Source organism: Chiloscyllium plagiosum, unplaced genomic scaffold (genome assembly GCF_037043375.1).
Source record: "Chiloscyllium plagiosum isolate Xiang-an unplaced genomic scaffold, Cpla_swu_hap1 HiC_scaffold_1, whole genome shotgun sequence".
Lineage (NCBI taxonomy): Eukaryota > Metazoa > Chordata > Chondrichthyes > Orectolobiformes > Hemiscylliidae > Chiloscyllium > Chiloscyllium plagiosum.
Genome location: NW_028270139.1, coordinates 65,720,058 through 65,747,368, shown reverse-complemented (window position 1 = coordinate 65,747,368; position 27,311 = coordinate 65,720,058). Strand labels below are relative to the sequence as shown.

The window sequence follows — 27,311 nt, the reverse complement described above, 5'->3', positions numbered from 1 at the left end:
TGCAGGTAGATAGGGGAGAGAGGAAAGTGTTTAGTATGCTTTCCTTTATTGCGCAGAGCATTGAGTATAGGAGTTGGAAGGCTATGTTGCGGCTGTAGAGGACATTGGTTAGGTCACTTTTGGAACATTGTGTACATTTCTGGTCTCCTTCCTATAGGAAGTGTGGTGTGAAATTTGAAAGGGTTCAGAAAGGATTTACAAGGATGTTTCCAGGGTTGGAAGATTTGAGCTGTAGGCAGAGATTGAATAGGCTGGGACTATTTTCCCTGGAGCGTTGGAGACTGAGGAATGACCTTTATAGAGATTTATAAAATCATGAGGGGTATGAATAGGGTAAATAGACAAGGTCTTTCTCTTGGGGTGGGGGAGTCTAGCACTAGAGGGCATAGGTTTAGGGTGAGAGGGGAAAGATATAAAAGAGACCTAAGGGGCAACTTTTTCACGCAGAGAGTGGTGCGTGTATGGAATGAACTGCCAGAGGAAGTGGTGGAGGCTGGTACAATTACAATATTTAAAAGGCATCTGAATGGGACGAGATTAGGTTAGGATATTTGATCGGCATGGATGAGTTGGACCGAAGGGTCTGTTTCCATACTGTACATCTCTATGACTCTATGCTTTGAGTTGCTGTCAAAGAGTCAATGTCTCAACTTAAATGAGGGTGATTACAGTGGTATGAAGGATGAATTTTCTAAAGTGGGCTGGGAAAATAGACTTAAGGGGAAAAGTCAGTGGATGATCAGCGGCAGACATTTAAGCAGGTATTTTACAATGCTCAGCAAAAGTTCATCCTGGTCAAAATAAATGTCTCAGTGAGAAGGATGAAGCATTGGTGGTTAACAGAGATGATTGAAGAAGGTAATCACCAGAGGATTGGGTTTTATTTTAAGGAACCAGTAGCAGGTGACTAAAAAGCAAATAGGTGAAGGAAATTGATAATGAAAGTAAATTGATAGGAAATATTAAAACAAACAGCAAGATTCTGAAATTGTCATGGGTGATTTTAATCTGCATGTTGAGTGGACAAATCAGATGTGCAAGGATGCATGGAAGATGATTTTGTATATGAAATGTGAGGAGAAAATAGCTAAACTAAGTATAGGACTCATGGAAGATATAACTGGGAAATCAATAATGAAGGGAAAATGGCTAATAATTTAGTCCAGTATTTTGCATGGATCTTCATAGTGGAGTTTATCAGAAACATCCCTGAGAAAGCAAATAAGATTCCAGTGGGAGGAAATGCTTTGTAACCTCTGAAATCTAATGTTGATCTTGCTTTTGTGCACCTCCTGTGTAACCGTAACCTTGTATGCCTCTATTGAAACACCCTTAGTTTTGTATATCCTTATGATCTGCCTATACTGCACACAAAGCAAAACTTTTCACTGTACTTAGGTATATGTGACAACAATAAATCAAATAGTCAAATAACAGTCTGTATCACAAGGGGAAAAGTATATGACAAATTCATGGGATTAAAGACAGTCAAGTCACTGAGATCTGTTGGCTTGCATCCAAGGGTTTGCAACGAAGTAGCTGTAGAGGTAGTTGAGGTATTGGTTGAAATGTTCCAGAACTCACTGGATTCAAGAAGGTTTCCAGTAGTTTGGAAAACAACTAATTTGACACTGCTGTTCAAGAGCATTGGTAAACAGAAAGCAGGAATCTAAGCCAGTTAGTCTAATATTTGTTGTTGGGAAAATGCTTGAGACCGTGAGTAAGGAAGGCAAGATAGGACATTTAGAAAACCTTAACACAATCAAACAGTCAACATGATTTGGTGGAAGGGAAGCTTTTTTCTCATCAACCTGGTCAGAGATGTTTTTTCACACTTGTTAGAGCAGGTAGGACTTGAGCCCAAGCCTCCCAGTCCAGGGGTAGGGACACAATCACAGCACCACAAGAGGGCAAAATCATGTTTGATAAACTTGCTATAGATCTTTGAGGATATAACAAGCAGGGTTGATACTGGGAAACTCGTGGATGTAGGATATTTAAATTTTCAGAAGTTATTATATAAAGCTATTGCCAACGATAAGAACTCCTGGTATTGGTGTAATGTATTAGCAGGATTGGTTTACAGATAAAAGATAGAGTCAAATGACTGGGGGTTAAGGTTATGCTGATATTTTACCACAAATGCAACTTTGATAAAGTCTGCAAATTAGGGTATAACATTTTGTTTGATCATGAATCGTTCAGAAGTATTTTTAACTGTTTTGAAAATATTTGTTAAATTTTGCTTGTTCTTTTATCTGGGCAGGATATTTTCATGTTCATTACACGGCAACTGAAAGGATTGGAAGATACCAAAAGTCCACAGTTCAATAGATATTTTTATTTGTTAGAGGTAAGCTATTTAAACCTGTTTTAAGATTACAGAAATTAAGCCTATATGTGACATTTAAAAAAAACACACTGTTTACACTAAGAATTTTATTCTGAATGTAGGCTCAACATTTTATTTAAAGGTTTAGCTGTCACTTGATAGAAGCTAGCTGAATGACAGAAATTACTGAAAATGTTGCAAAGCTCCTTGTATTCAGTCATAGTGGTGTTAACATGACTGTCTTCTGGAATCCCTTCATAGTACTGGAGTATGTCTCCAGTCTTGAAAGCAAGTGTTTGAGAAAGAAACTTGTTAAAGAAAATATTGCTATCACTTTCAAATAAATCTGCAAAATATAATTATAGGAAACAAATATAGACTCGTTTAAGATATATGCAAAGCTGATATTCAGAGGAGGAGAGGTAGCAAAGGTTTAGAATAATCTAGCTGGTGTTCACGAGAAAAATTATTTGGGGCATTCAGAATGCAGTCCGATTTAAAGATGGTATTCTTAAGCGATCAATATTTTGGGTTAAAATGTGTCCTTTTTTTGACTACTGTAAATATTAACTTCTGAAAACAGATAGCAGTTGAGAGAGAAGCAGAGTTAATGTTTCAGATCATTTATTTCTTGGAATGTCTCATTTTAATACAGTATCAAGTAATGCTGTTTTATACTGTATATAAAAACTTCTCATGCACTTTTTTTAACGGATGTATTTGTAAGGTGGTGTATTCTACTCAAACAAGCGCAGATTCAGAAAAAAAAGGCTTGCAATTTAATTTGAAAATATCTTTCTGACCATCTGAGAAAGTGGGAGAGCTGCTTTTTATGGTAATCAATAATGATTGTCAAAACAGACATATCTGCTTAGGTCAATTGTTAACCTGTTGCGTTTTTCTTGATAGTTGCGTATTCTGCCTCATGCCGGTTGCCATAGGTTAAACTTTCACTGCAGTGTAATGAGGGGAGGTGATGGCCTAGTGATATTATCACCAGACCATTAATACAGAGGCCCAGGTAATGTATTGGAGACCCATGGCAGGTGGTGGAATTTGATTTCAATAAAAATCTGGGATTAAGTGTGTAATGATGACTGTGAAATTCTTGCTGGTTGTTGGCAAAATCCATCTGGTTCACAAATGTCCTTTGGGAAGGAAATCAGCTGCCCTTTCCCAGTTTGGTCTCAATGCGGGCCCACAGCAATGTGGTTGACGCTCAACTGCCTTCTATGCAATTAGGGATGGGCAATAAATACTGACCTGGCCAGTGGTTTCTACGTTCCATAAATGAATTAAAAAAATATAAATAGTGTTTTATTGTTTTAGCTCTCATCATGTTTCACATTGTCATGGACCAAACCAAATGCCTCAAAATATGTTCAGGAGATAGTTTAGACTTGAACTATTTCTTACTTTAAAGGTAAGTGTAAAGTATTGTGTTCCAGATGCAATTCAGTTGGTCAAACTACTTGACATTAAGCAAAACGCATTTTATTCATACACTAAAAATGCAATGAAGAAATTTGGAATAACATAACTTCTTGGAAAACTTAGAAAAATAGATTATTTAACCACTAAACAGTAACCTTTCCAATTTTGTAACATCCTGTGAAAGGCAAATTTAGTAAAATGAATTGTCTGACAGGCATTTCTCTGGTCCCGGAGAAAAAACATTGAGATAAAACTGAGTGAGGGGGTAGCAGGGTGAGATGTATTGCAGCTTCCAAACCCAACAGCAACTACTGAAAATCTAAAAATTAAAAATCCTAGCTCTCTGGGAGCTTGACTCGACCCATTTAGGCTGCTTTTACTGTTGCAACTTCAACAAAAACTTGAGGCCTCTCCAGCTGTCGACTTCAGTGGATTCACCTCTGCTTTAAAACCTCTCTTCAAAGAAATGTAGGATATAATACACCTCTTAAAACTATGTATCATCACACATAGTTTTTCCATGTGCTGAACACAGTTGAGAGGAGAAAATGGATCTTAGGAGATCTGATAAATCCAGGTGGAAAAACTATATTTAAAGAATGGATTTGAAGGAGAGTGGATGGAGAGATACTGGTGGAGAAGAGAATACAGGAGTGATACATTGACATCTAACAACGTGGCTATGGTGCTGGAAGGATGTGTCTGCATGTAAAAAGGTGCTTTAAAGTTTGAAAAAGTGGCAGTGTGGCAGAGAAATGAGACCGAAGGAATTTAAACACATGGAAAAGAAATTTTGAGATATTGGAGCATGACTGATCTGATTGGGACTCAACTCTGCTTACCATGTGCACCAACACAGGCACCCCCCCCCCCCCCCCCCAACACAAAATAATCTTGGACTGCTCATAAATCTAAAATCTATGAAACTCATGATTGAAGATATTCAGCGACCCAGCATTAATTCATTTCTGTAGAAGGGGATTCCAAAGATTAACAGACCTTTTAGTAGAAATTCCTCTTGGCACTGTTTAAATGGGAGGCCCCTTATTTTAAATCTGTGCCCCCAGTTATAGATTACCCCAAAATGGGACACATCCCCTCAGCATTTACCTTGTAAGCCCCCTAAAAATCCTACACACTTCATATTCTGTATAAGGTTGCTTGCTTCTTCTAAACTTCAATGTTTACAGCCCCATTCTGCTTAACTTTCCTCATGAGTCAATCAATTCATCCCAGCAATCAATCTACTAACCTTCTCAACTGCCTCCAGTGAAAGTAGAAATCTCCTTTAAGTAAGAAGACCAAAACAATAAAATCTAGGACAGTGAGAGACTGCCAAATCACAGCTAACAGTTAACAGAATTTGGTTACGAATTTAAAATGTGTAAAGTAGAACTTGGAAGTGGTTAACTGAGGATGAATACTGAGTGGCCAATCAGAAGATTCTGGTGCTAATCAAGCACAATAGTTTCAACAGCAAGTGATCACCAATGATGAATGATAATTAACAGAAAAAATGAAACATTAAAAGTTATAATAAAAAGAAAATACCATGGTTGCTGAAAATCTGAAATGAAAAGTACAAAATGCTGGGGACACTCAGGTGTGGCAGCAACTGTGGAGGGAGAAACTGCTAACCTTTTGAATCTGACATGACTTGTGTTGCTGCCAGAACTGAGTTTGATGAGTAATTTCTGTTTTTATTTAAAATATAGTCTGATTTACCAATAGATAGTTTTTGCATCGTGGGATCCTGTGGAATCCCTCATGTTGCCGTCTGAGCAAATTGTCTAGTAAACTGAAATTTTGCTGTGCAATTGCCTTACTCCTGGAATTAAAATGAAGGATTCTGTTGCAGTTGGCTGAGTTACTCAGGAAAGGCTGGGTCCTTTAATCTAACTCTAGAGTAATTATTAAACTGATCCCTCAAGGAGTAATCTCTCGCTCCACCATATTCCTCTCTATGCCCCCACCCTCCATCACACCATGTGCACCCCAAAAAAAATCATAACAATTGCTACTCCTCTGAAAATCTCACCTTCCATTATACCTGTATCCTGTCAGTTAAAATGTGGCACTTCAAATGTAATTTGGGCCAATTGGAGTGGGAACAAAGCAGAATGAGTCCAGCTGTGAACATTGTCAGTGGTACTTCTCAATGAAAGCTTGAGGGTTGAAGTCAAAATAGAGCCTATCCAAACCACAAAGGGAGTGAAGCAGACCTTTGATATGAGGCAGCAGTGGATCGCTCAGTAAAAGCATTGAGGCTCAAATCTTGCCAGTCATCGTAGCAATGAACCCCATGCATGAGCCCTCCTAGCATATGAAAAAGCTGTGACATCAGCACAAAGCAGAAAGTTGATTGGTATGTAATGAATAAGTTTTTTTTCTCACTTTTTCAAGCTGCATTAATAAAAATGAAGAGTTTTATCTTTTTCAAAAGAATAAAAATAAATACTTTTTCAACTTGTCTTATTCTTAGGGTAAGTGTAATTGATCTCTATGCCAGGGAGCTCAGTCCCATGTGTTGTAAGGCCTGCAGTACGTGGGAAATCTGAACTGTCTTCACATCTGCAAGAAGTGCTCCCTGTTTGAGCAGCTTGAGCATCTGTTTTTGAAGGTTGAGTTTCGGCCAGGGGCACAGTAATACATCTGCAAAGCTGAAAGTTATGTGGGTAATAAATCTTTAGATGTGCAGTCAGAGAAGAAATGGGCTTGAAAAAGAGAGCCAGGCAGTTGTCAATATCTAATTTTAGGGAGCAAAGGCAGGCAAATGGTAGAAATTACAATGGGTACATTTTAGTGATCGTGACCACAGCCTCAGTAAGATTTCAGTTTGTTATGTAAAAGGACTAGATGGACTGGAATTAAATGTTCTAAATTGGATAAAGGCTGACTTTGATATGATAAGACAGGATCTAACCAAAGTGGATTGGAAACAACTATATTGAAATGTGGATGTAGGAGGTTGAAATTGTGCAGAAGACATGAATGATGGTGGTGTGGTAAATAGCAACAAAGAAAGCCTTTGACTACAAATACATGAGCTGATCAGGTGGGGAAAACAGTAACGAATGAAAATTAATCCTTAAAAGTGAGAGGTGACGTACTTTGGGAGGGCTAACAAGTCAAGGGAATAAATGACCCTAAGAGGTAGAGGATGAGAGGGACCATGATGCGTATATTTATAGATTCTTGAAAATTGAAGGACGAGTAGCTAAAATGATTAAGAAGGCACATGGAATACTTATTAGTTGAGGAATTTAATACAAAAGCAAGGAATTGATGATGGAACAGTGTAAGATGCTAGTCAGGCCACAGTTGGAGTATTCTGTGCAGTTCTGGTCACCGCACTATGGGAAAGATTTTTGTCTGGAGGCTCCAGACAAAAATCAGGAGGATGTTGCCTGCACTGGAGTGTTTCAACTAAGATGGAGGACTGGGGTTGTTTTCATTAGAGCAGACAAATTGAGTAGAGAACCCTAAATGGTGTACTCAAAATTCTGAGCAATGCAGATGGGAAGAAATGTTTCCCCTTTGTAGAGGGGTCACTAACAAAGGGTGTAGATTTAAGGTAAGGGGCATGGACTTTTCCTGAGTTTGGGGGATTTGGAGCTAATTACCTGAAGGAGTGGTGGAGGTTGGAACCCTCAATATTTAAGAAGTATTCAGCTGAACAGTGGAGACACTATTATATATACGGCCATGGGCCAAGTGCTGGAAAATGGGATTAGAGCAGATATATACCTGGTGACTGCTGCAGACATGATTGCTGAAATGGGGCTCTTTCTCTGCTCTAAACCTTTACGGCTATATTCCTACATTGGCAAAAGAAGTACCAATGAAACAAAATAAATTTCACAATACTTGAAGAATGAATTTTTGATTTGCAGTACCTCCTGCTCCCTGATCATTGTTGCAATTATTGCAGAAGCTTCCCCTCCATAACCCTCAGAGGGAACCCAAGGCAGCACTGCTATAAGTTTGCACAAGGGAACCTTTGCTCATCAAGCTACAGGTTGTCTGCTGGGGGCAGTGGTTTGTTTTTTGTAGCTGTTGAATCTTTTTGAGAGTTCAGCCAACCACTTTCGCTGACCATAATTTTGTGGATCCTGGGAGCAGTCATGGTGAAACTGCTCCTCTTGGCTGCTGAGAGAACTTGGCCTCTCCGGTGTGACTGAGCTTGGTAGCTTTTCCTTCTGTATGTCTGTTCCTCTCTCACCCTCTGTCTCTGTGTCAAAACTTACATCATTAGCTCATGGCTCACAACTGCTAAATTTTATCTGGACTGATGAAGGAGATATCATCGACGATAGATATTAATACCATTTGATGATTGATCTTCATCTGCCCCTTTTCTTGAATATGTTTGCTACCTTTTAAACTGGAACTGATTTAGAACCAATGAAATTTTGAAGCACTAAAGCCAACATATCCATTCTGACTGCAGCCGACTCTCATGTTTAGTAAATTCCATTCGAGTTACAATGCACTGAAATTTCTCTCAGACCGTTGGATTTGTCAACTTTTCATTGGATTAATTTCTCCACTGCTTTTTCTTTACTAATGATACTTTAAATTTGTTACCCTCTTTCGATTCTTGATTTCCATTCTTTTGGTTATGTTTTTTGTCTTCTGCAATAAAAACCTGTACAATTTTTTTATTTATTGTCTCTCCTGTTTCTTTATTTCCCATGTAACTTCTCCTATCTCTGTCTTGTCAAAGATGCACAATTAGTTTTGCAATAAGTGTTTTTGTTTTGTTATGATTTTCTAGTTTCTCCCACTTTCAAGCTTTATTGATTAGCCATGTTAATGCTGTGTTAATTGTCTTTATCGGTTAGGAATACATAGATGGAGGGCATTGATTTAGTATCTTGAGCACAAAAAAAAGAGGGACTTCTGGGACATTGCAGGAGAATCGATTGCAGGAGAATCTACATTCTATAGTTTTAGTATGCAATGAGTGATTAAGCTGCTGCTTTCATTTCACTCGAGTTATTGTTGATGTTTAAAATTCTTCAGTTGCTCAGGCTTGGTACTGCTATGATTATACCATCTTTCCACTGGCGATCTTGATCCTGAAGCATATATCGATGTATTATGGATTGTTTATATCCTTATTTGCCATTGTATCTTTGAATTACCCGAGAATAAGTTTTGTGGTTGTAATGATGGTGATTCCAATGTTAAGACGGTTATTTTCTCTCAGTTTATAATTTTGCTAGTGTTGTTGTTCAACTTTTTATATTGTCTTAACTAATATAGTTGGTGTTTATTACAAGTAAAGAAGTCTTGCTGCAATTGTATAGAGCTTTGATGTGACTGCACCTGATTCTCAGTGTACAGTTTTGATCTCCTTAGCTAAGGAAAGATATCATTGCTATAAAAAGTATACAATGACAATTCACCAACTCAATTTTTCAGCTGGCTGAATTGAGCCTGGAGGTAACCTTTGAAGGCACTTTGTTTCTGGTTTCTCTCCCTTTTACTTAAATGATAAAAGATTTCCCAAATCAAATGTGTGTTTTCTGAACCAAGAGAACTTTGGGAAATTTTCACTAATACATTTGCAATTTCCTTTCCTTCTACCTTGAGTGGAAGTCATAAAGGTAGATTGGCTGTCTTGAGCACTGAAGTTTTCACCATTATCATCCTTAAATCTGTTGATTTGCTTCTTGGACTTTAAGTTCCTATGTATTTTTTTTTCATGTTTCTGCTCTGAAAATGGCTTGCTCATTCTAACAGGTCTGCAGTTTTCTTATTTATTGACAGCTGTGGCTCAGTTGATTACATTCTTACCTCTGAGTCACAAGATCGTGATTCAAGTCGCATTTCAAGGTTTGAGGATAAATATAATGGCTCAGTTCAGTACTGAGAGAATGCTGCAGTGGAGAAAGTGCCATCTTTGGGATGAATGTTTAGCCATACCTGCCTGCTTGGAGAATATAAAAGATCCTATGACCGTATTTTTAAGGAGAACAAGAAAGTTACCTTGGGTGTTCTGGCCAACATGTATAACTCAATGTCATAAAAACACTGTTTGGTCATTGTCAGATTGCTTTGCCCTTTACCGATTAGCTGCCAGATGTCCAACATTGCGGTGGTGGCAGCACTTCAAAAGTACTTTTTTTGGCAGCAAAAGGTCTTCCAAATTCACAGCCCCTATCACTTTGAAGGGCAAAGGCAGCAGAAACATTTTCAGTTGCAAGCTTCCTTCTAAGCATCTCCTCAATCTTAATTCAGAGCTGTTGCTGTTCCTATTATGTTCTTCGGTCAAAAATCTGGAATGCCCATCTGAACAGCATTTCTGGTTTGCTTAAACAAGATGGATTGCAGTGGTTCAAGAAAGCAACTTACCAACACTTCAAAGGCAATTGGGTTGGTGTAATAAAAGTAATATTCATAGCCAATGAAAAAGTTGCTTTGAGACTTGAAGAGAGCGAAATAAATGCAACCTTTCTTTTACCCATATCTATGTTTATTAATAAATACAGTGCAGAAAAGGCCTTTTAGCCCATTGAAGCTGCACTGACGAGAACTATCACTGAAGACACTAATCGCAATTTCCTGCACTTGTTCCATATCCTTGAATGTTTGAAGTGCCCATCCAAATAGTTTTTAAAGTTTGTAAGCTTTCTGGCCTCTACTACCTTCCCAGGCATTGCATTCTATAATTTCCCCTATTGACAGAGGAGGAAAAGGTATTTTCCCAAATCCTCTCTGAATCTCCTGCCCCTCACCCTAAAACTGTGCCCTCTTGTGATTGACTCTTCAACCAAGGGAAACAGCTGCTCTGTATTCACCTTGTCCATACCCCTCATAATCTTAAATATCTCAATCATGTCCCCCCTCAGTCTTCTCTGCTCTAGAGAAAACAATCCAAGTCTATCTAGTTTCTCCTTATAGCTCAGTTTCTCCAACCCAGGTTAACCTCCTCTGTACTCCCTCTAGTGCTGTCACATTTTTGCTGTAGTGAGGTGACCCGAACTGCATACACTACTCCAGCTGTGCCCTGACCGATGCTCTGTTCAACTCCAAAATTACCTCCTTGCTGTTATACTCATATCAAAAATGACTTCCAGACTACTCAGATCCCTTGGTATCATGGTAGTCCACAAACCTACCAACACACTTAAACAGTGACGAATGAACCTAAAAGGTCCATTAGATACTACCAGTAAAAGTAACGTTATTTACAAAATACCATGCAAGAACTGTTTTAAAAAAAAACACTATATCAGACAAACAAGCAGGAAACTTGCCACCAGGACACATGAACACCAACTAGCCACCAAAAGACATGACCTACTATCACTAGTTTCCATACATACAGACAAAGAAGAGCACCACTTTGACTGGGACAACACACACATCCTAGGACAAGCGAAGCAAAGACATGCATGAGAATTCTTAAAGGCATAACATTCTGACCAGAACTTCGTCAATAAACACATCAAATTATGATCCAATCTACTTTCCCTCGGGGAATAAAAAGAAGTGGAAATGACATCACCCATCTTAAGAAACCAAGACCTAGAATAGAGAGGTGGGACATAGAACCAACTCTTCACCAGAGACTCTCGCTGATGATATTACCTAGTCATGGTGATAAAACATCTGAAAACAAACCTTCAAGCTAACTTAGCTAGTTACTCTCAGATTCGTTAGTCTTTCTCCATTTAAATACTACTCAGCTCCTTTTTTTTTCCTGCCAAAAATGCTTAACTTCACATTTCCTTAAACGGTATTCCACCTACCAAATTTTTGTCCACTCACTTCACCTGTCTGTATCCCTTTGCGGATTCTGTGGTATCCTCACCATTTGCCTTCCCACCTACTTTTGTCTCATCTGCAAGCAATAGTATATTCACTTTTCTCCATTCAAGTTAGTAATGTGTACTATAAATGATTGTGGCCCTGACACTGATTGCCATGATACTTTACTGGTTACAGGTTACCATCCTGAAAGTGTTCCTTTATCTTAACTCCTAGTAGTTTTTTACGAAATTATAAAATTACTAAGAAATGGTATAACAATCTTGTTATAACACCAATAACAGTAAACAAACTGCTACTCTACTCCACATACAATTTTAAAAGAAAAGAAAGAAGAAAAGACGCAAACTGCAATTCAGTATGAACCAAGGCAAATATAATTAAGATACAACACTCAGTGCAGCCCCACCAAAGCTCCTCATTACCAGGAGCATCAGTTGGACCTCCCAGGGCCCTCATGGCTGCACAAAGGCCCTGAACATTATAGCTGACAAGTCTGTGTCTATATAGTTCAAAAAAGGCCACCATGTCCTATAAAAGAACATCATTTTCTGGTGCACCATATTAGTAAGGAAGTTCATAGGGGGTGTGCTCCATAACTAATCTATGCCACCCCAAGAGCCCTGGGAGATTCTCTGACACCCAGCTCATCAAAATGTTCTTCCTCGCCCAAAATGAATATTAAACTGTTTCTTCCCATGCACTTTCAAAGAGGGGAAATTCGGTGAACCCAAGAGGAGGGACCCTGGATCTAGCTTGACCTCAGTTCCCAAGATACTCGCTATACCTACGAAGCTTGTGGCATGACCACAAGCAATGAGTAAGAGTACCAACATCCGTTTTACATTTGGGGCACATTGGAGATGCTCCAGTCTTAAATTTCGCAAGCTGCTTTGGTGCCAAATAAGCCTTGTGGAGTTGCATAGCCCTCGTCCTGTTGCAGATTGAAATCTTCCTTGTGTTCTCCCAAATATCCTCCCATGCCTCTGACGAAATCTTCACCCCCAATTCCTCACTCCTGATCCCGCACAGCCGCTCAACGTCCTTCGAGACGTTACCTTCTAATAAACGATAGAGAGTGCTGACCGAGAGCATAATTGTGGACTGAAGTGCTCTCCTCTCTACATCAGACATATAGGGACTAACCATTTAATGTAGTCTTTTTCTGTATAAAGGCCCTAATCTGAAAAAAAGGAAAGAGGTCCCTCCTGGATAGTTCATATTTCTGGCTCAACTGCTCGAAAGACGTCAAGACCTCCCCCTCAAATAAATCTCCCAGACAGGAAACTCCTCTGGGAAGCCAGAATCCATCAATCTCTGCTGGAATTCTGGCATTCCTACTTTGGGAGTAAAAGGGGAATTTTTTTGTGAATTGCCCTCACTTTGTTGCATCTTTCTCCATGCTTTAACCATGTTAAGGACAATCTGATTTCTGCAGTGGTCCATAACAGTCCTCATTTTGTCCATAAATACCAAATTAATGAGAAGGCATTTCACCTGGGAGGCCTCAATGTCCAGCCAAATTGACTTTGGGTCCTGGCAAGCCCAATCACCCACATAGGATAACAAGAAACTTAATTGATATTTCTTAAAATCTTGAAAGTCCACACCCTCTATCCCTGGGAGCTGCAATTTGGTAAGCTTAATAAGAGGCTGCCTATGATGCCAGATAAAAGAACTAAGCTGTTAAGTTTCCGTAATGCTTGCCTAGGTAGCATCAAAGAGAGCATTTGCATGGGATATAATAAATGAGGAAGAACATTTATTTTGACCAGAGCTATTCTACCTAACCAGGATATCGGAAGAAACTCCCAGCGATGAAGATCCTGTCTTATTTTTCTCTAGCAACTGCACAAAATTAGCCGTATATAATTGATCGAAGGCCGGGGTGATAAAAACGTCTAAATACAGGGAACCTTCCTGTGACCATCTGAAAGGGAATTGGATTCCACCCCCAAGATCAGTTACTCTAACAAGACCCCCCCACGGGCATGGCTTCTGACTTCATAAAATTAATTTTATATCCCAAGAGAGAACCAAATAATTTAATCACTTAATACAAGTGATTATAGATATTGATGGGTTAGTTAGAAAAAGAAGAATGTCACCTGCATAAAGGATGATCTTATGCCCTCCTGATCTTCCCTCTGAGGCAATTATATTGGTGTCACTCCAGATTGAGCCATTGGCAGAGGTTATCACCAGTGTAGATAGCAACTGTGAAAGGGGATACCCTTGTCGGCTGCCTTCACCAATATTAAAATTGTCAGACCTTATATCATTGGTGAGTACCACTGCCTTAGGGTCACTATATAACAGTGCCACCCACCTGGCCAAGACCCCTCCAAGACCAAACTGTTCTAGGACATAGAAGAGGTACAGCCACTCCACCCAGTCAAATGCTTTCTCCACATTCAGGGAGACTATCAAGCCTGGAATCTACCCTTGCTGGCATACCTGAACCATATTCAGTACTTGGTTATTAGAAGACCTGCAACCCCTAATAAAACCTGTCTGGTCCTCCTTTACGATGGAGGGCAAGACTTTCTCTAATCTCAATGCTAGCATTTTTGGCAAAATTTGAAAATCTAGATTTCTTTGCAATATTTCTGACCAAGATAATAGCTGTGGACTGAAGTACTCTCCTCTCCACATCAGACGTATAGGGACTAACCATTAATGTAGTCTTTTTCTGTATAAATCCCTAATCTGAAAAAAAACGAAAGAGGTCCCTCCGAGATGGTTCGTATTTCTGGCTCAACTGCTCGAAGGACATCAAGACCTCCCCCTCAAATAAATCTCTCAAACAGGAAACTCCTCTGGGAAGCCAGAATCCATCAATCTCTTCTTTATTAGAAGGTAATGTGTTGCAGTACGATCCTCTGGGGCTTTTCCCCTCTTAAGAATAAAGGACATATATTTGTTTCTCTCAGAGAGGATGGGAGGCAGTCCTGACTGTATGAATGATTGTACATATCCAACATTGGGAAATTTGACTAATGGATCCAGAATTGGCTGAGTGGTAGGAAGCAGGGGTGATGGTCATGGAATTTGTTTTGACTGGAAGCCTCTGTCCATGGAAGTTCCACAGAATCGGTGTTGGGGACCTTTGTTTGTGGTATGTATAAGAGTCATATAGGGTTGTAGAGATGTACAGCACGGAAATAGAGTCTTCAGTCCAACTCGTCTATTGTGACCAGATATCCGAAATTAATGTAGTCCCATTCGCCAGCACTTGGCCTATATCCCTCTAACTCCTTCCGATTCATGTACCCTTCCAGATGCCTTTTAAACGTTATAATTGTACCAGTCTCCACCACTTCCTCTGGCAGCTCATTCCATACATGCACCACCCAAGGGCCTCTTGGGTCCCTTTTAAAACTTTCCCTTCTCACCCTAAACCTAGGCGGCACAGTGGTTAGCACTGCTGCCTCACAGTGCTAGAGACCTGGATTCAATTCCCGCCTCAGGCGACTGACTGTGTGGAGTTTGCACATTCTTCCTGTGTCTGCGTGGGTTTCCTCCGGGTGCGCGGATTTCCTCTCTCAGTCCAAAAATGTGCAGGTTCGGTGAATTGGCCATGCTAAATTGCCCGTAGTGTTAGGTGAGGGGTAAATGTAGGGGAATGGGTCTGGGTGGGTTGCGTTTCGGTGGGTCGGTGTAGACTTGTTGGGCCGAAGGGCCTGTTTCCACACTGTAAGTAATCTATGCCATTTTGTTCTGGACTCCTCTATTTATCCTATCCATGCCCATCATGTTTTTATAAGCCTCTATATGGTCAACTCCTATACTCAATGCTCTGACCAATAAAGGAAAGCATACTAAACTCCTTCTGCACTATCCTATCTACCTGAGACTCCACCTTTAAGAAACTATGAACCTGCACTCCAAGGTCTCTTTGTTCAACAACACTCCCCAGGACCTTACCATTAAGTCCTGCTCTGATTTGAGTTTCCAAAATGCAGTACCTCACGTTTATCTAAATTAAACTTCATCTACCACTCCTCGTCCCATTGACCCATCTGATCAAATTCTGTTGCACTCTGAGGTAACCTTCTTCACTGTCCAGTGATTTAGACTTGAATATGGGAAGGTTGATCAGGTTTGAGATTGAGAGAGAGAATATGATTGAAATATGTAAAATTCTAAGGGCATAGACAAGGTCCACCGAAATGATCTTTTCCTCTTGGTGGAGGGATGAATGCCCAAGGAAATTGATATGAGATTTACATAGGATGAGGAAAAATCCTTTCACCCAGAGCGTGTTGAGAATCTGCAACTCAGTGCCTAAGTGAGGTAAAAACAGAAATCCTCATAACATTTAAGTAGTATTTAGAAGTACAGATATGATGCCAAGATATACAAGGCAACTGGCCAAGTGCTGGAACATGGATTGGAATAGTTAGATGGCTGTTTTTGACCAGCACAGGCTCTATGGGCTGAAGGACCTTTTTCTTGCTGTAGACCTCTACCACTCTATCCTGCTTGATAGCCACTCAAAGAACTTAAAAGTAAATTTGTCAGGCATGACTTCCCCGTCATGAAGCTATGCTGACTCTGCTTGATCATGGTATGAATTTATAAATGCTGTGCTATTACATCATTTATAATAGACTCTTAGCATTTTCCCAATGACAGATGTCAAGCTAACTTGCTGTTTTCCTTCCCTTCTGAAATAAAGGGGTGAAATTCGCAGTTTTCTAGTCCTCTGGGACTTTTCCATATTCCAAGGATTCTTGGAAAATTGTTGCCAATGCATCACTATCTCCATAGCTACTTCCTTCAGTATCCTGGGATGCATTTCATCGGGTCTAGGGGATTTATCAATCTTTGGCACCATTCGTTCCACTCATATGTCTTCTCTGATAATGTTTATTTCTGCTCTTCCTTTTGCTCCTTCATTATTAGTCATTGGGAATGCTACTTGAAGACTGATGCAAAGCATTTATTCAATTCCTTTGCAATTTCCTGGTTCCCCATTAATATTTTTCCAACCTTGTTCTCTAATGGACCTATGTTCACTTTTTCTCTTCCTATTTGGATATTTCAGGAAGCTCTTGCTGTCAATCTTGCTGTTACTTGCAAGTTTAGTCTCAAAGTTTATATTATCCCACAATTTGTTTTGATAGCCTTCTGCTAAACTTTTGAAATCCTCCGGCTTACTGCTAGTCTTTGCAACATTGTTTTTTCCTATAACACTCCTGGGCTCTACTTTTAACTGTATAAGTCCTGCCTTTGTTTGTTTTACCAAACTGGAAAATTTCACATTTATCCAAATTAAACTCTGTTTACTACTCCTTAGCCCATTGACCTAATCGATTAAGATTTCTTTGTCATCTGAGGTAACATTTTTACAGCCCGCTCCACCACCAATTTTGGTGTCATCTGCAAACTTACTAACTGCACCTCCTGTATTCTTATTGAAATGATTTATGTAAATGACAAACAGAAGTGGACCCAGTACCAATCCCTGTAGAATACCGTTGGTAATGGGTTCCCCATTCGGAAAAACAATCCTCCATCACCACCCTCTGTTCCTGCCGTCACAATAATCTTTTATCCATTGGTAAGCTCACTGGGAATCTTGCGTGATCTCACCTTACTAATTAGTCTATCATACAGTGCCTATCAAAGGCTTTACTAAAATCAAAGTAACAACATTTATCGCTCTGCCCTCATCGATCATTTTGGTTACTTCCTCAAAAAACTCAAGTTCGTGTGAGACAATTTCCCTTGCATAAAACCCCCTCACAATGCCAGGGACCCAGGTTCAATTCCAGCCTTGGACGACTGTCTGTGTGGAGTTTGCACATTCTCCCCATATCTGCATGGGTTACCTCATGGTTCTCTGGTTTCCTCCCACAGTCCAAAGATGTGCAGGTTAAGTGGATTGGCTATGCTAAGTTGTGCAAAGTGTCCAGGGATGTGCAGGCTCGGTGGGTTAGCCATGGGGAATACAGGGTTACAGAGATTGGGGTGGTGGAGGTCTGTGTGGGAGGTTTGTCAGAGGGTCGGTTGTGGACTCGATGGGCCAAATGCTCTGCTTCCATACTGTAGGGATTTTAATGAAAACCATGCTGACTATCCCTTGCCTCTCCAATTGCATGTAAATCCTACCTTTCAGAATCACCTCCAAGTAGAGTCTCATATTTGTGAAAATTGATGCAAAATATTTAATAAGAGCCATTCCAACTTCCTACCCCTCTGCAAACAGTTTACGCTAATGGCTCCTAAGAGTCTTTTATCAGATTATCTGTGTTGTAATCCTCTACTGTTTATGTATTTAGAAAAACAATCATTGGGGTTTTCTTGATGTTTTTCATAAATTTTCAACATTATATACTTCCATATCGTTCGAGTAGCAGTGAATGCTATTTAGTTTTAAATCAAGTTTGCTGGATTATAATCTCAACTCGTATTATCTGTAGTTTTGGAGACATTCTTGAGCAATTCCTGTCTCTTCCATGTGCAAGTTCTTATTTTTGACAAAAACAATGTGAAATATAGCACTTAATTCATAAAAAAATCTAACAAATCAATTGGATGCACTTGACCATTGTAACCCTAAATTTCAAATCTCAGCCGTATTGTGAGTGTGTCATTTTAAAAACCGTGAATGATGTTCTATTTCAACATTTGCTCTATTTATTTGTTTAAAAATATTTGGGAGCCCAGATATTTATAGTTTGTTTTCTTAATGCTGATTATTTTGAAGTTATGTTTCTGCAGATATTGAATTAACAAGTAAGAGAATAAAGAGGAAAAGCAGGAAAATAGAATTGGTGACAATGAGATCAACCGTAATTTCATTGGAGCAGACTTGATAGGCTGAATGGCCTACTTCGGCTCCTATGTCTTATGCTGTTTAATTATTTTCTTGGGAATAATAAACTTAGTACATAATTTTGCTCCACAGAATTTGGCGTGGGTCAAGTCATATAACATCTGTTTTGAGCTTGAAGATTGTAATGAGATTTTTATACAGCTCTTCAGGACTCTCTTCTCGGTCATTAAGTAAGTATTTTTTAACTCCCAATATACTTTGTTACATCATATTTTGTTTCAAAAGTTAAAAACAGGAGAAAATTATTTATTTCCTCTTTTTTTCTAGCTGTACTTAGTGTGAACCCTATATACTGAATGCAAGGCATATAAATCTAATAGATATGAGTCTGCCCAAAGAAATATTAGATTTGGTGTTTCAGAATCATGAGAATCCCTGCAGTGTGGAAACGGGCCATTCAGCCCAACTAGTCCACACTGACCCTCCGAAGAGTAACCCACTCAGGCCCATTTCCCCTACCCTTATTACTCTATATTTACACCTAACTAAAGCGCCTAACCTAGATATTCCTGAACACTATGGGCAATTTAGCATGGCCAATTCACCTAACCTGCACGTCTTTGGATTGCGGGAGGAAACCGGAGGAAAGCACGCAGACATGGGGAGAAATTTTGGTCCAGTATTGCAATTTGCGTTTCCGTTGTCCTTCCACTTAGTCTATCCTGAGAGAACTTGGACTAAAGATCAAAGTTGGCATCTTGCAGCTTGTTTGTCTGGGCATATTAACTGCTGAAATGCAGATACCATTTTTTAAGTTGCTTTTTGTTTCCCATTAATACTGTTTTCCAATTTCCTTCTGTGTAACCATTTTCAGGGAAGCAGTATTGTAGACAAATGGAAGAACTTAAACAGATCTTCCCGTTGAATATTGCAATGTGTGCTATGTTTGAATTACTCACCTTTTTATACTATAAAATAGTCGTGGCATTTATATAGTTCGCATTCACATATATCATTGAATCTTGATTAATCTTAGTCACTGAGGAATTCTTTTTGTCTATGTTTAATTTCTTAAATGATCATTCCATGTGCGTTCAAATATTGTCACACAATAAAAGCTAGCGCTAGATATTGTGCTTTTGTTGAGTAGTGTGTTTTTGACAATTACAGGTGATACAAAGAGCACATTAGATTAATCAATTATCTCTACTATCTGGTGCAATCTCTGGTGTGGGGTTTAGTTTGTTAGTTTTCTCCAAAATTTGATTTGTGAAGTTCTAAATATACATTTTCCTGCTCACTGTAAATTCGAATTAAATACAATGTGTTGTATCAATCTTTTGATTATATATTTGTGGTAACAGGATCAGGAAAGGTGATCAAATGTTTATGTTCAGTGGTATTATAATTGTAAGCCACCTTTTCATAGTTGCATGGCAAAATGCCATCCAATCAAAGTAAAAGTGACAATTTGAACTTCAAACATAAAAATCGCCATAGGTTTAGGACATTGTAGAGTACAGTATAGGCAGTAGCAGGAAAGTAGAAGCCACAGTCAGATCAGCTATGTCCTTGTCAAATGATTGAGTAGGCTCGAAGAGCTGAGTGGACGACTACTCTTAATTCACATGTTTGTAAATAGTATCCCTGAGTTTTTTTCAAAAGTTGTTATTCCCAAATGCAGCAACTACAGGAGGCACACAGAGTCTGTTTTCAAGAGGTGCACTAATAATCCTATTTGCAGAATGAGGAACTGTAGGAGGTAGTTCTGTAATCAATGATGATTTGAACATGTTTTTATTGTAGCAACAGCCACAATCAGAAGGTTCAGATGCACATGTTGGATTTGATGAGTTCTATCATCATGGAAGGAGATGGAGTAACTCAGGACCTACTGGACTCTATTCTTATCAACCTTATTCCTGCTCACAAGGTATTTGATTTTGAATGAGATATTTTGATAGGAAACAAAATTATCTGAAGTAGAAATAAGCATCTGATAACTGTTAAATTGCAGTTGTCCTAAACTGCTGTTTTCTCACATCTTGCCTGTAGTGCATCAGATTTGTCTCTTGGATGATGACAGTTCTCAATGTCTATTCTTTTTCGTGCCTTTTCATTGAATCCACTTTTTACAAGTCTTTGAGATGTTGTCTGAGGATTTAAAGCACATTAAACTGTGATCCAAAATTATTTGACTATCTACCATAGTTTCATTTGTGGTCTTCTGTTGCATCTTTATAATGTAATGAGCTGATCTGCTTTTTATTTGTGAAATTTCATGCTGAACTGCACCTTTAGCTTCATTTTTATTGTGCTTATCATACTTCTTTTGAAAAAGAAACCTATTTTCTGTGATTACCAGTACCACCATTCTTGTACTTCATCGTTCCACTGAATTCTCCCGCAAATATACCAAGTCAACTCAGATAATTTGTGTCCATTCAGAACCGTGTGTGGCTTGAAGATATTTTTCATGAGCAACTAAGGTGATATTCGGTGTCTACTTTGCAGCATGCCACCAAATTTCAAACATGGAAAGTAAATTACAGGTAATATGATATAAAACCGACATTAAACGGTCAAGTCGCCATAGGCCTGCTCTCTCGTTCAAGAGAAGAGAGCTAGTTGTGGTCTAACCTGAAGGTCACAATGTCTCAGGTGAGGGGAGAGGTTGAGAAGAAGACTCCTTCATGGTAACCTCAGTTGGTGCAGGAATTGAACTGCGCTATTGATCTCACTCTGCTTTGCAAACAGCTGTCCAACCAACTGAAAGATAAATTACAGGAGGAGGAAAGGTTGAGAATTATAATGCATTTTACAGTTTTGAGGTTCTGAGAGAGAATGAAGAAATCCATGATGTGAAATCAGTATCTTTGGAGCTACGAAGGAGGTAGAAATAAAGACTGGGATATTGGAGGTGCCAGAGTGATCAGAAATCACAATAGATTCTATTTTCTAGCAGAATTATGTTCACATATACAAGCCCCCAGTGGTGGAACAACTGTCTTGTTGAAACTAAGAAGCAGAAGACTGCAATTTTAAGGTAACTTGCAACTAAGAAGGTGCAATGAGTTGGCTATTCATGTGTAAATGTAAGCAGATGAATCCCTTTCGTGCTGCAGATCCCACCACTGTTACCCAAGCTTATACAATTGGATGTTGGCATTCAGTCACCTTGTTATTCAAATATGTATGGTTCTAACTGCTCTGTTAACTCAGTAAAGTTTTTGTTTACTAAAGAAACAAAACTAGGACTTATCGCATTTTTCAAAGCTGTGAAACAATTTCATATGTAGTATAATAAGAGCTGCTATGAACCCAGAGAAATCCTATCCGTCCTAAGGCACTTGGAGTGCATCATATGGTTTATAATTTGATCAACAAATTTGAGTTTCAAGGGTTTTCAGGTATTCTGGTGTTGTATGTGCTTGAAGGTTTTAGATTAGATTAGATTAGATTACAGTGTAGAAACAGGCCCTTCGGCCCAACAAGTCCACACCGACCCGCCAAAGCCAAACCCACCTATACCCCTACATTTACCCCTTACCTAAAACTACGGGCAATTTAGTATGGCCAATTCACCTGACCCTGCACATCTTTGTGATGTGGGAGGAAACCGGAGCACCCGGAGGAAACCCACGCAGACACGGGGAGAACGTGCAAACTCGACGCAGTCAGTCGCCTGAGGCGGGAATTGAACCCGGGTCTCTGGCGCTGTGAGGCAACAGTGCTAACCACTGTGCCACTGTGCCACCGTGCCGCCCACGTTTTCTTGTACGTCGATTCCTTTTCCTGCAGGTGAGAACCCTGTGACGGTGAGGAGTGTGGGGTTGGGCAAAGGAGGGGTAAAGACTTTAGAGCAAGTGAGGGAATGGGAGTTGTTTAGTGCACAGAATCTTTTGAAGTGAAAAACGCTTGCTTTTCAGTTGGATTTTCCACTCAGGATTCAGGATTCAAGGATCGACCAGTTAGGCTATGATCACAATTTTTAAAAAAGGTCTGTGAAATATCAAGGGGCTACATATTTTTCAGATATTGAAGCAATCCATCTCCAAATGCAGCAAGAACTGAACAGTATCCAGGCTTGGGCTGATGAGTGGCAAGTAATATTCACATCATCCAAGTGCCAAACAATTATATCTAAGAAGAGAGTTGAATCAGCTCACTAGATATGATCATTACCATTGCTGAATCGACTGCTGTTAACATTCTTGGGGCTTCCATTAATCAGAAATTGAACTGAACTAGTCATCTAAATACTAGAGAAAGGGTAACTAGAGAAAGGATTGGTCCACTAAAGGATAATAAAGGAAGGCTGTGTGTCGAACGTGAGAGAATGGGTGAGATTCTGAATGATTTCTTTGCATCAGTGTTCACTGAGGAGAGGAACATGATGAATGTTGAGATTAGAGGTAGAGGTTTCATTAGTCTGGATCACGTTGACATAAGTAAGGAAGATGTGTTGGGTAGGCTAGAGGTTATTAAGGTGGACAAATCTCCAGGACCGATGGGATCTATCCTAGTTTGCTGAGGGAGGTGAGAGAGGAAATAGCTGGGGCCCTGACAGATATCTTTGTGGCATCCTTAAATACAGGTGAGGTGCCGGAGGACTGGAAGGTTGCCCATGTTGTCCCCCTGTACAAGAAGGGTAGTAGAGATATTCTGGGTAACTACAGACCAGTGAGCCTGACATCGGTGTTGGGAAAGTTGCTGGAGAGGGTACTGAGGGATAGGATCTATTTATATTTAAAAAGGTGATAGGCAACATGGTTTTGTGCGGGGGAGATCGTGCCTTGCCAACTTAATAGAGTTCTTTGAGGAAGTGACCAAGTTGATAGATGACATATACATGGACTTTAGTAGGGCGTTTGATAAGGTTCCCCATGGTAGACTAATGGAGAAAGTGAAGTCGCAGGGTGTTCTAGCTAGGTGTATAAAGAACTGGTTGAGCAACAGGAGACAGAGTGTAGTAGTTGAAGGGAGTTTCTCGAAATGGAAAAAGGTGACCAGTGGTGTTCCACAGGGGTCAGTGTTGGGATCACTGTTGTTTGTGATATACATAAATGATCAGAGGGCACTGTTGGTATGATCAGCAAGGTTGCAGGTGACATGAAGATTGGTGGAGTAGCAGAAAGCATAAGGGGCTGTCAAAGAATACAGGAGAATATAGATAGCCTGGAGAGTTGGGCGGAAAAGTGGCAGATGGATTTCAATCCAGACAAATGTGATGCATTTAGGCAAGACTAATTCGAGAGCGACTTATACAGTGAATGGTAGAGCCTTGGGAAAAGTTGATGGGCAGAGAGATCTGGGAGTGCAGGTCCATTGTAACCTGAAGGTGGCTGCACAAGTGGATAGAGTGGTCAAGAAGGCATATAGTATGCTTGCTTTCATTGGCCGGGGTATTGAGTATAAGAGCTGGCAAGTCATGTTAAAATTGGTACAAGACATTGGTTTGGCCACGTTTAGAATACTGCGTACAGTTCTGGTCGCCACATTACCAAAAGGATGTGGAGATGGTGTAGAGAAGGTTTACGAAGATGTTGCCTGGTATGGAAGGTGCTAGCTATGAAGAGAGGTTGAGTAGGTTAGGCTTGTTTTCATTAGAAAAAAGGAGGGGGATCCTGATTGAGATTTACAAAATCATGAAGTGTATGGACAGGGTGGATAGAGACAAGCTTTTTCCTAGGGTGAAGGATTCCATAACGAGAGGTCATGCTTTCAACGTGAGAGGTGGAAAGTTTAAGGGGGATACACACGGCAAGTACTTTTACACAGAGGGTGGTGGGCATTTGGAACGCATTGCCAGCAGAGGTGGTAGAGGCAGGCATGGTAGATTCATTTAAGATGCATCTGGACAGATGCATGAGTAGGTGGGGAGCAGAGGGATACAGATGCTTAGGAATTGGGCGACGGGTTTAGACAGTAGATTTGTATCGGCTCAGGCTTGGAGGGCTGAAGGGCCCATTCCTGGGCTGTAAATTTTCTTTGTTCCTTGTTCTTTGTTTTATAAGACGATGGGAAAGGTCAAAGGCTAGAAGTTCTGTGGTGAGTAATTCAGCTTCTGTCTCGTAATGCTTTTTGACCATCAAGTCAGAAGTGTGATGGAATACCCTCTACTTGCCTAGATGGCTGCAGATTCAACTGAACAAAGAGAAAAGAGTCAGCAACAAGGTAAATTGGGTCCCAGGATCAGATGGACAGCAGATAGGGCCAAGTCAGTAACAGGTTAACTTGAGGCCAAGGATCAGAGAGGGACAGCAACAAGAGGAGAGTCCTAATTTAATACACTTTTTCTAATCAACTTGTTTAGAGATGTTATTACACAACTCTGGAGTAGGTGGGACTTGAACTCATACGTTCCAGTCCAAGAGTAGAGACAGTACCATTGTGCCACAGGAGGGACCTACTTTAATGCCTCCATTTTCAGGGAATTGCTGATAGAGGAAGAAAACGTCATGCCAAATTGTCACAGGGAAATGGTGTGATGATTGGCTTGAGATGTTAAAGAAGTGCATTTTTTTTATTTGGAGGAAGGGATTACCTGAGAAAAAACAAGAATAAGTGAAAGTCATGTCCAGTATGATAAAGTGATGTAAGTAAACAATGTAGGGTAAGGGAGGCAAGTTAATTGTATTCAGATTTAAGTGTGTCTGGGTTGAAACTACTAGCTAGTCACATTTTGGAGCTGGAGCAATGGTGAATTCACTGTGGAGCATCTGCAAAGCTGAACATGTTATGAATAGCACTTTCAGTGAGATGGTCGCACCATAGGTGAAGACTGCTCAGGCATCAAGGGCATGGATGACGAGCAGGCAGAGTATAGTAAGGCAGACAGTGCAGGAGTCCCCAGTGGGCATTATCATTTCTAACCAATCTACCGTTTTGGATACTGTTGGGGGAGATGGTTGTGCAGTGGAAAGGAGTAGGAGCCAACTTCATGGCAACATGGTGGGTCTGCTGTACTAGAGGGGAGGAAGAAGAATGAAAGGGTGTCAGTGATAGGTGATTAAATTGAAAGATGAACAGACAGACATTTCTGTGGCCACAAAAAAGATTCCAGAATGGTGCATTGCCTCCCTGGTTCCAGGATCACGGATATCGCTGGTTGCAGGACATTCCGAAGTGGGAAGGCAAACACATTGGTACTAATGACATAGATAGAAAAAGGGATGAGGTTTTTCCAAACGGGATTTAAGCTAGGAAGTAAATTAAAGAACAACACCTGAAAGTTGGTAGTCCCTGGGTTACTTGCAGTGCCACATGTGAGTGAGTATAGAATTTGGAGGTTAGTCTAGATGAATGGCCAAAAGTAGAAGTGACAGCAAGTAAATCAAGAAGGCATATAAATTATAGGCCCTTGAAGTCATGTCTGGCAATGTTGGATGATATTCGTTTCAATGCAAGGAGTCAGACGAAATAAACGAATGACTCCAGGGCACAGACTAAAATATGAACTTATGATATCATTGTTGTCACTGAGATGTGGTTGAGGCAGGGGCAGGAATTGCAGTTTGATACAAGCTTCCAGGGTATAGGGTCTTTAAGTTAGGTAGGGAAGGAGGTAAGGAAGGGGGGAGTATTGTAACATTGATCAGGGAACCAATTACAGCAGGAACAAGGAATGATAGAAGGCATCTTAGAAGCCTCCTCAAATTAAGTCATGATTATAGAACTTAAAAACCGAAAAGGAACAATCACATTGCTGGGAGTGTACTCTGTGCCCCCTCACATTCTGAGGCCAAATAGAAGAGCAGATTGTCGGTAAATTTCAGAGAAGGGCAAAAGTAATAGGGTCACAATAGGGGATTTCAATTTCGCCATCGTGTAAAAGGTTTAGAGGGAATGGTGTTCTTAAAATGCATTCAGTAGAGCTCTTCAAGTTAGTGTGTAGGGGCCTTAAAAGAGAGGGGGTAGTCTTCACTTAATTTTAGGAGATGAAGTTGAGCAGATGTTTGAAGCATCAGTGATGGAACTTTGCAGACAGCGATCTAAACTTCATTAGGTTGAAGATTGTTATGGAAAAGGGCAAGGATGGGCCGAGAATCAAATTTTAAGCTGGGGACAGGCCAACTTTATTAAGACCATGTATGATTCGGCCAAGTGATCTAGAAGTAGATACTTTTAGGTAAATATGTGTCAGAGTTGTGGGACACATTCAGGAAGGAAATGGGGAGGGTACAAGACCAACATGTTTCATTAAAGGTAGATGGTGGGATCAACAGGTCCAGTAAACTTTGAATATCAAGGGATATTCAGGATTGGATAAACAGAGAAAGGGAAGCCTATGGCAGATACAAGGGTTCAGATAAACAGAAGCTCTAGGAATACAGAATATGCAAGTGGAAACTTTAAAAAAAGAAATTGGGAAAGAAAATTAGGAGAGCGAAAAGGGCACGTGAGAATAATGGCAGGTAAAATACAGGAAAATCCGAAATTATTTCAAATTGCATTAAAGGTAAAAGGATGATAAGGAAACGAATACGGTCCATTCAGGGCCTTAATGGTAATTTGTGCGTGGAACCAGAGGACATAGTTTGGTTCTAAATGAATACAAGCTGAATTGTCTTCAAAATAGTCATAATAATATTGTTTTTAATATAATTACGGTATCTATTCTCTGGTTTCTTTACCATTTTCCCCTGAAGGTTTGTACTCTGGAATGTTTTACTGTGAGCCCTAACACCTCTGTCCACATTTCAGTTGGAACTATAATGTTATAATTTTCTGTTTTAGTCGTGGATTCCAATTTGGATTCTGTTCCTTTTTTTTCTTTCTTTGGCAGATCTTGATTTTTTTTTAAGCTAACTTGGTCCGTTCTCTTCTTACATTCTTATCCCCTAACAGCCACCAGATGAGATTTACTTTTCAAAATCTGTTCTACTCTTGATATTTCCCTCCTGCAGCTCTCATTTTGTATATTTATAACCAATGTTATTTTTTTCTTCCCAATCTTTAAAGAGAATAAATATTGTAAAA

At 39.8% G+C, this 27,311-nt stretch overlaps 1 protein-coding gene across 8 annotated transcripts in view; it reads left to right on the top strand.

The window, feature by feature from the left end:
- pds5a (PDS5 cohesin associated factor A) overlaps positions 1-27,311 on the top strand; it is a 222,221-nt gene that overhangs the window by 60,280 nt on the left and 134,630 nt on the right. For all 8 annotated transcript variants that reach the window (XM_043692752.2, XM_043692731.2, XM_043692757.2 and 5 more), the window contains exons 4-6: positions 2,267-2,353; positions 18,462-18,559; positions 20,136-20,262. In XM_043692752.2, the coding sequence (XP_043548687.1) occupies positions 2,267-2,353; positions 18,462-18,559; positions 20,136-20,262 (312 nt within the window). The remainder of the gene's footprint in view (positions 1-2,266; positions 2,354-18,461; positions 18,560-20,135; positions 20,263-27,311) is intronic.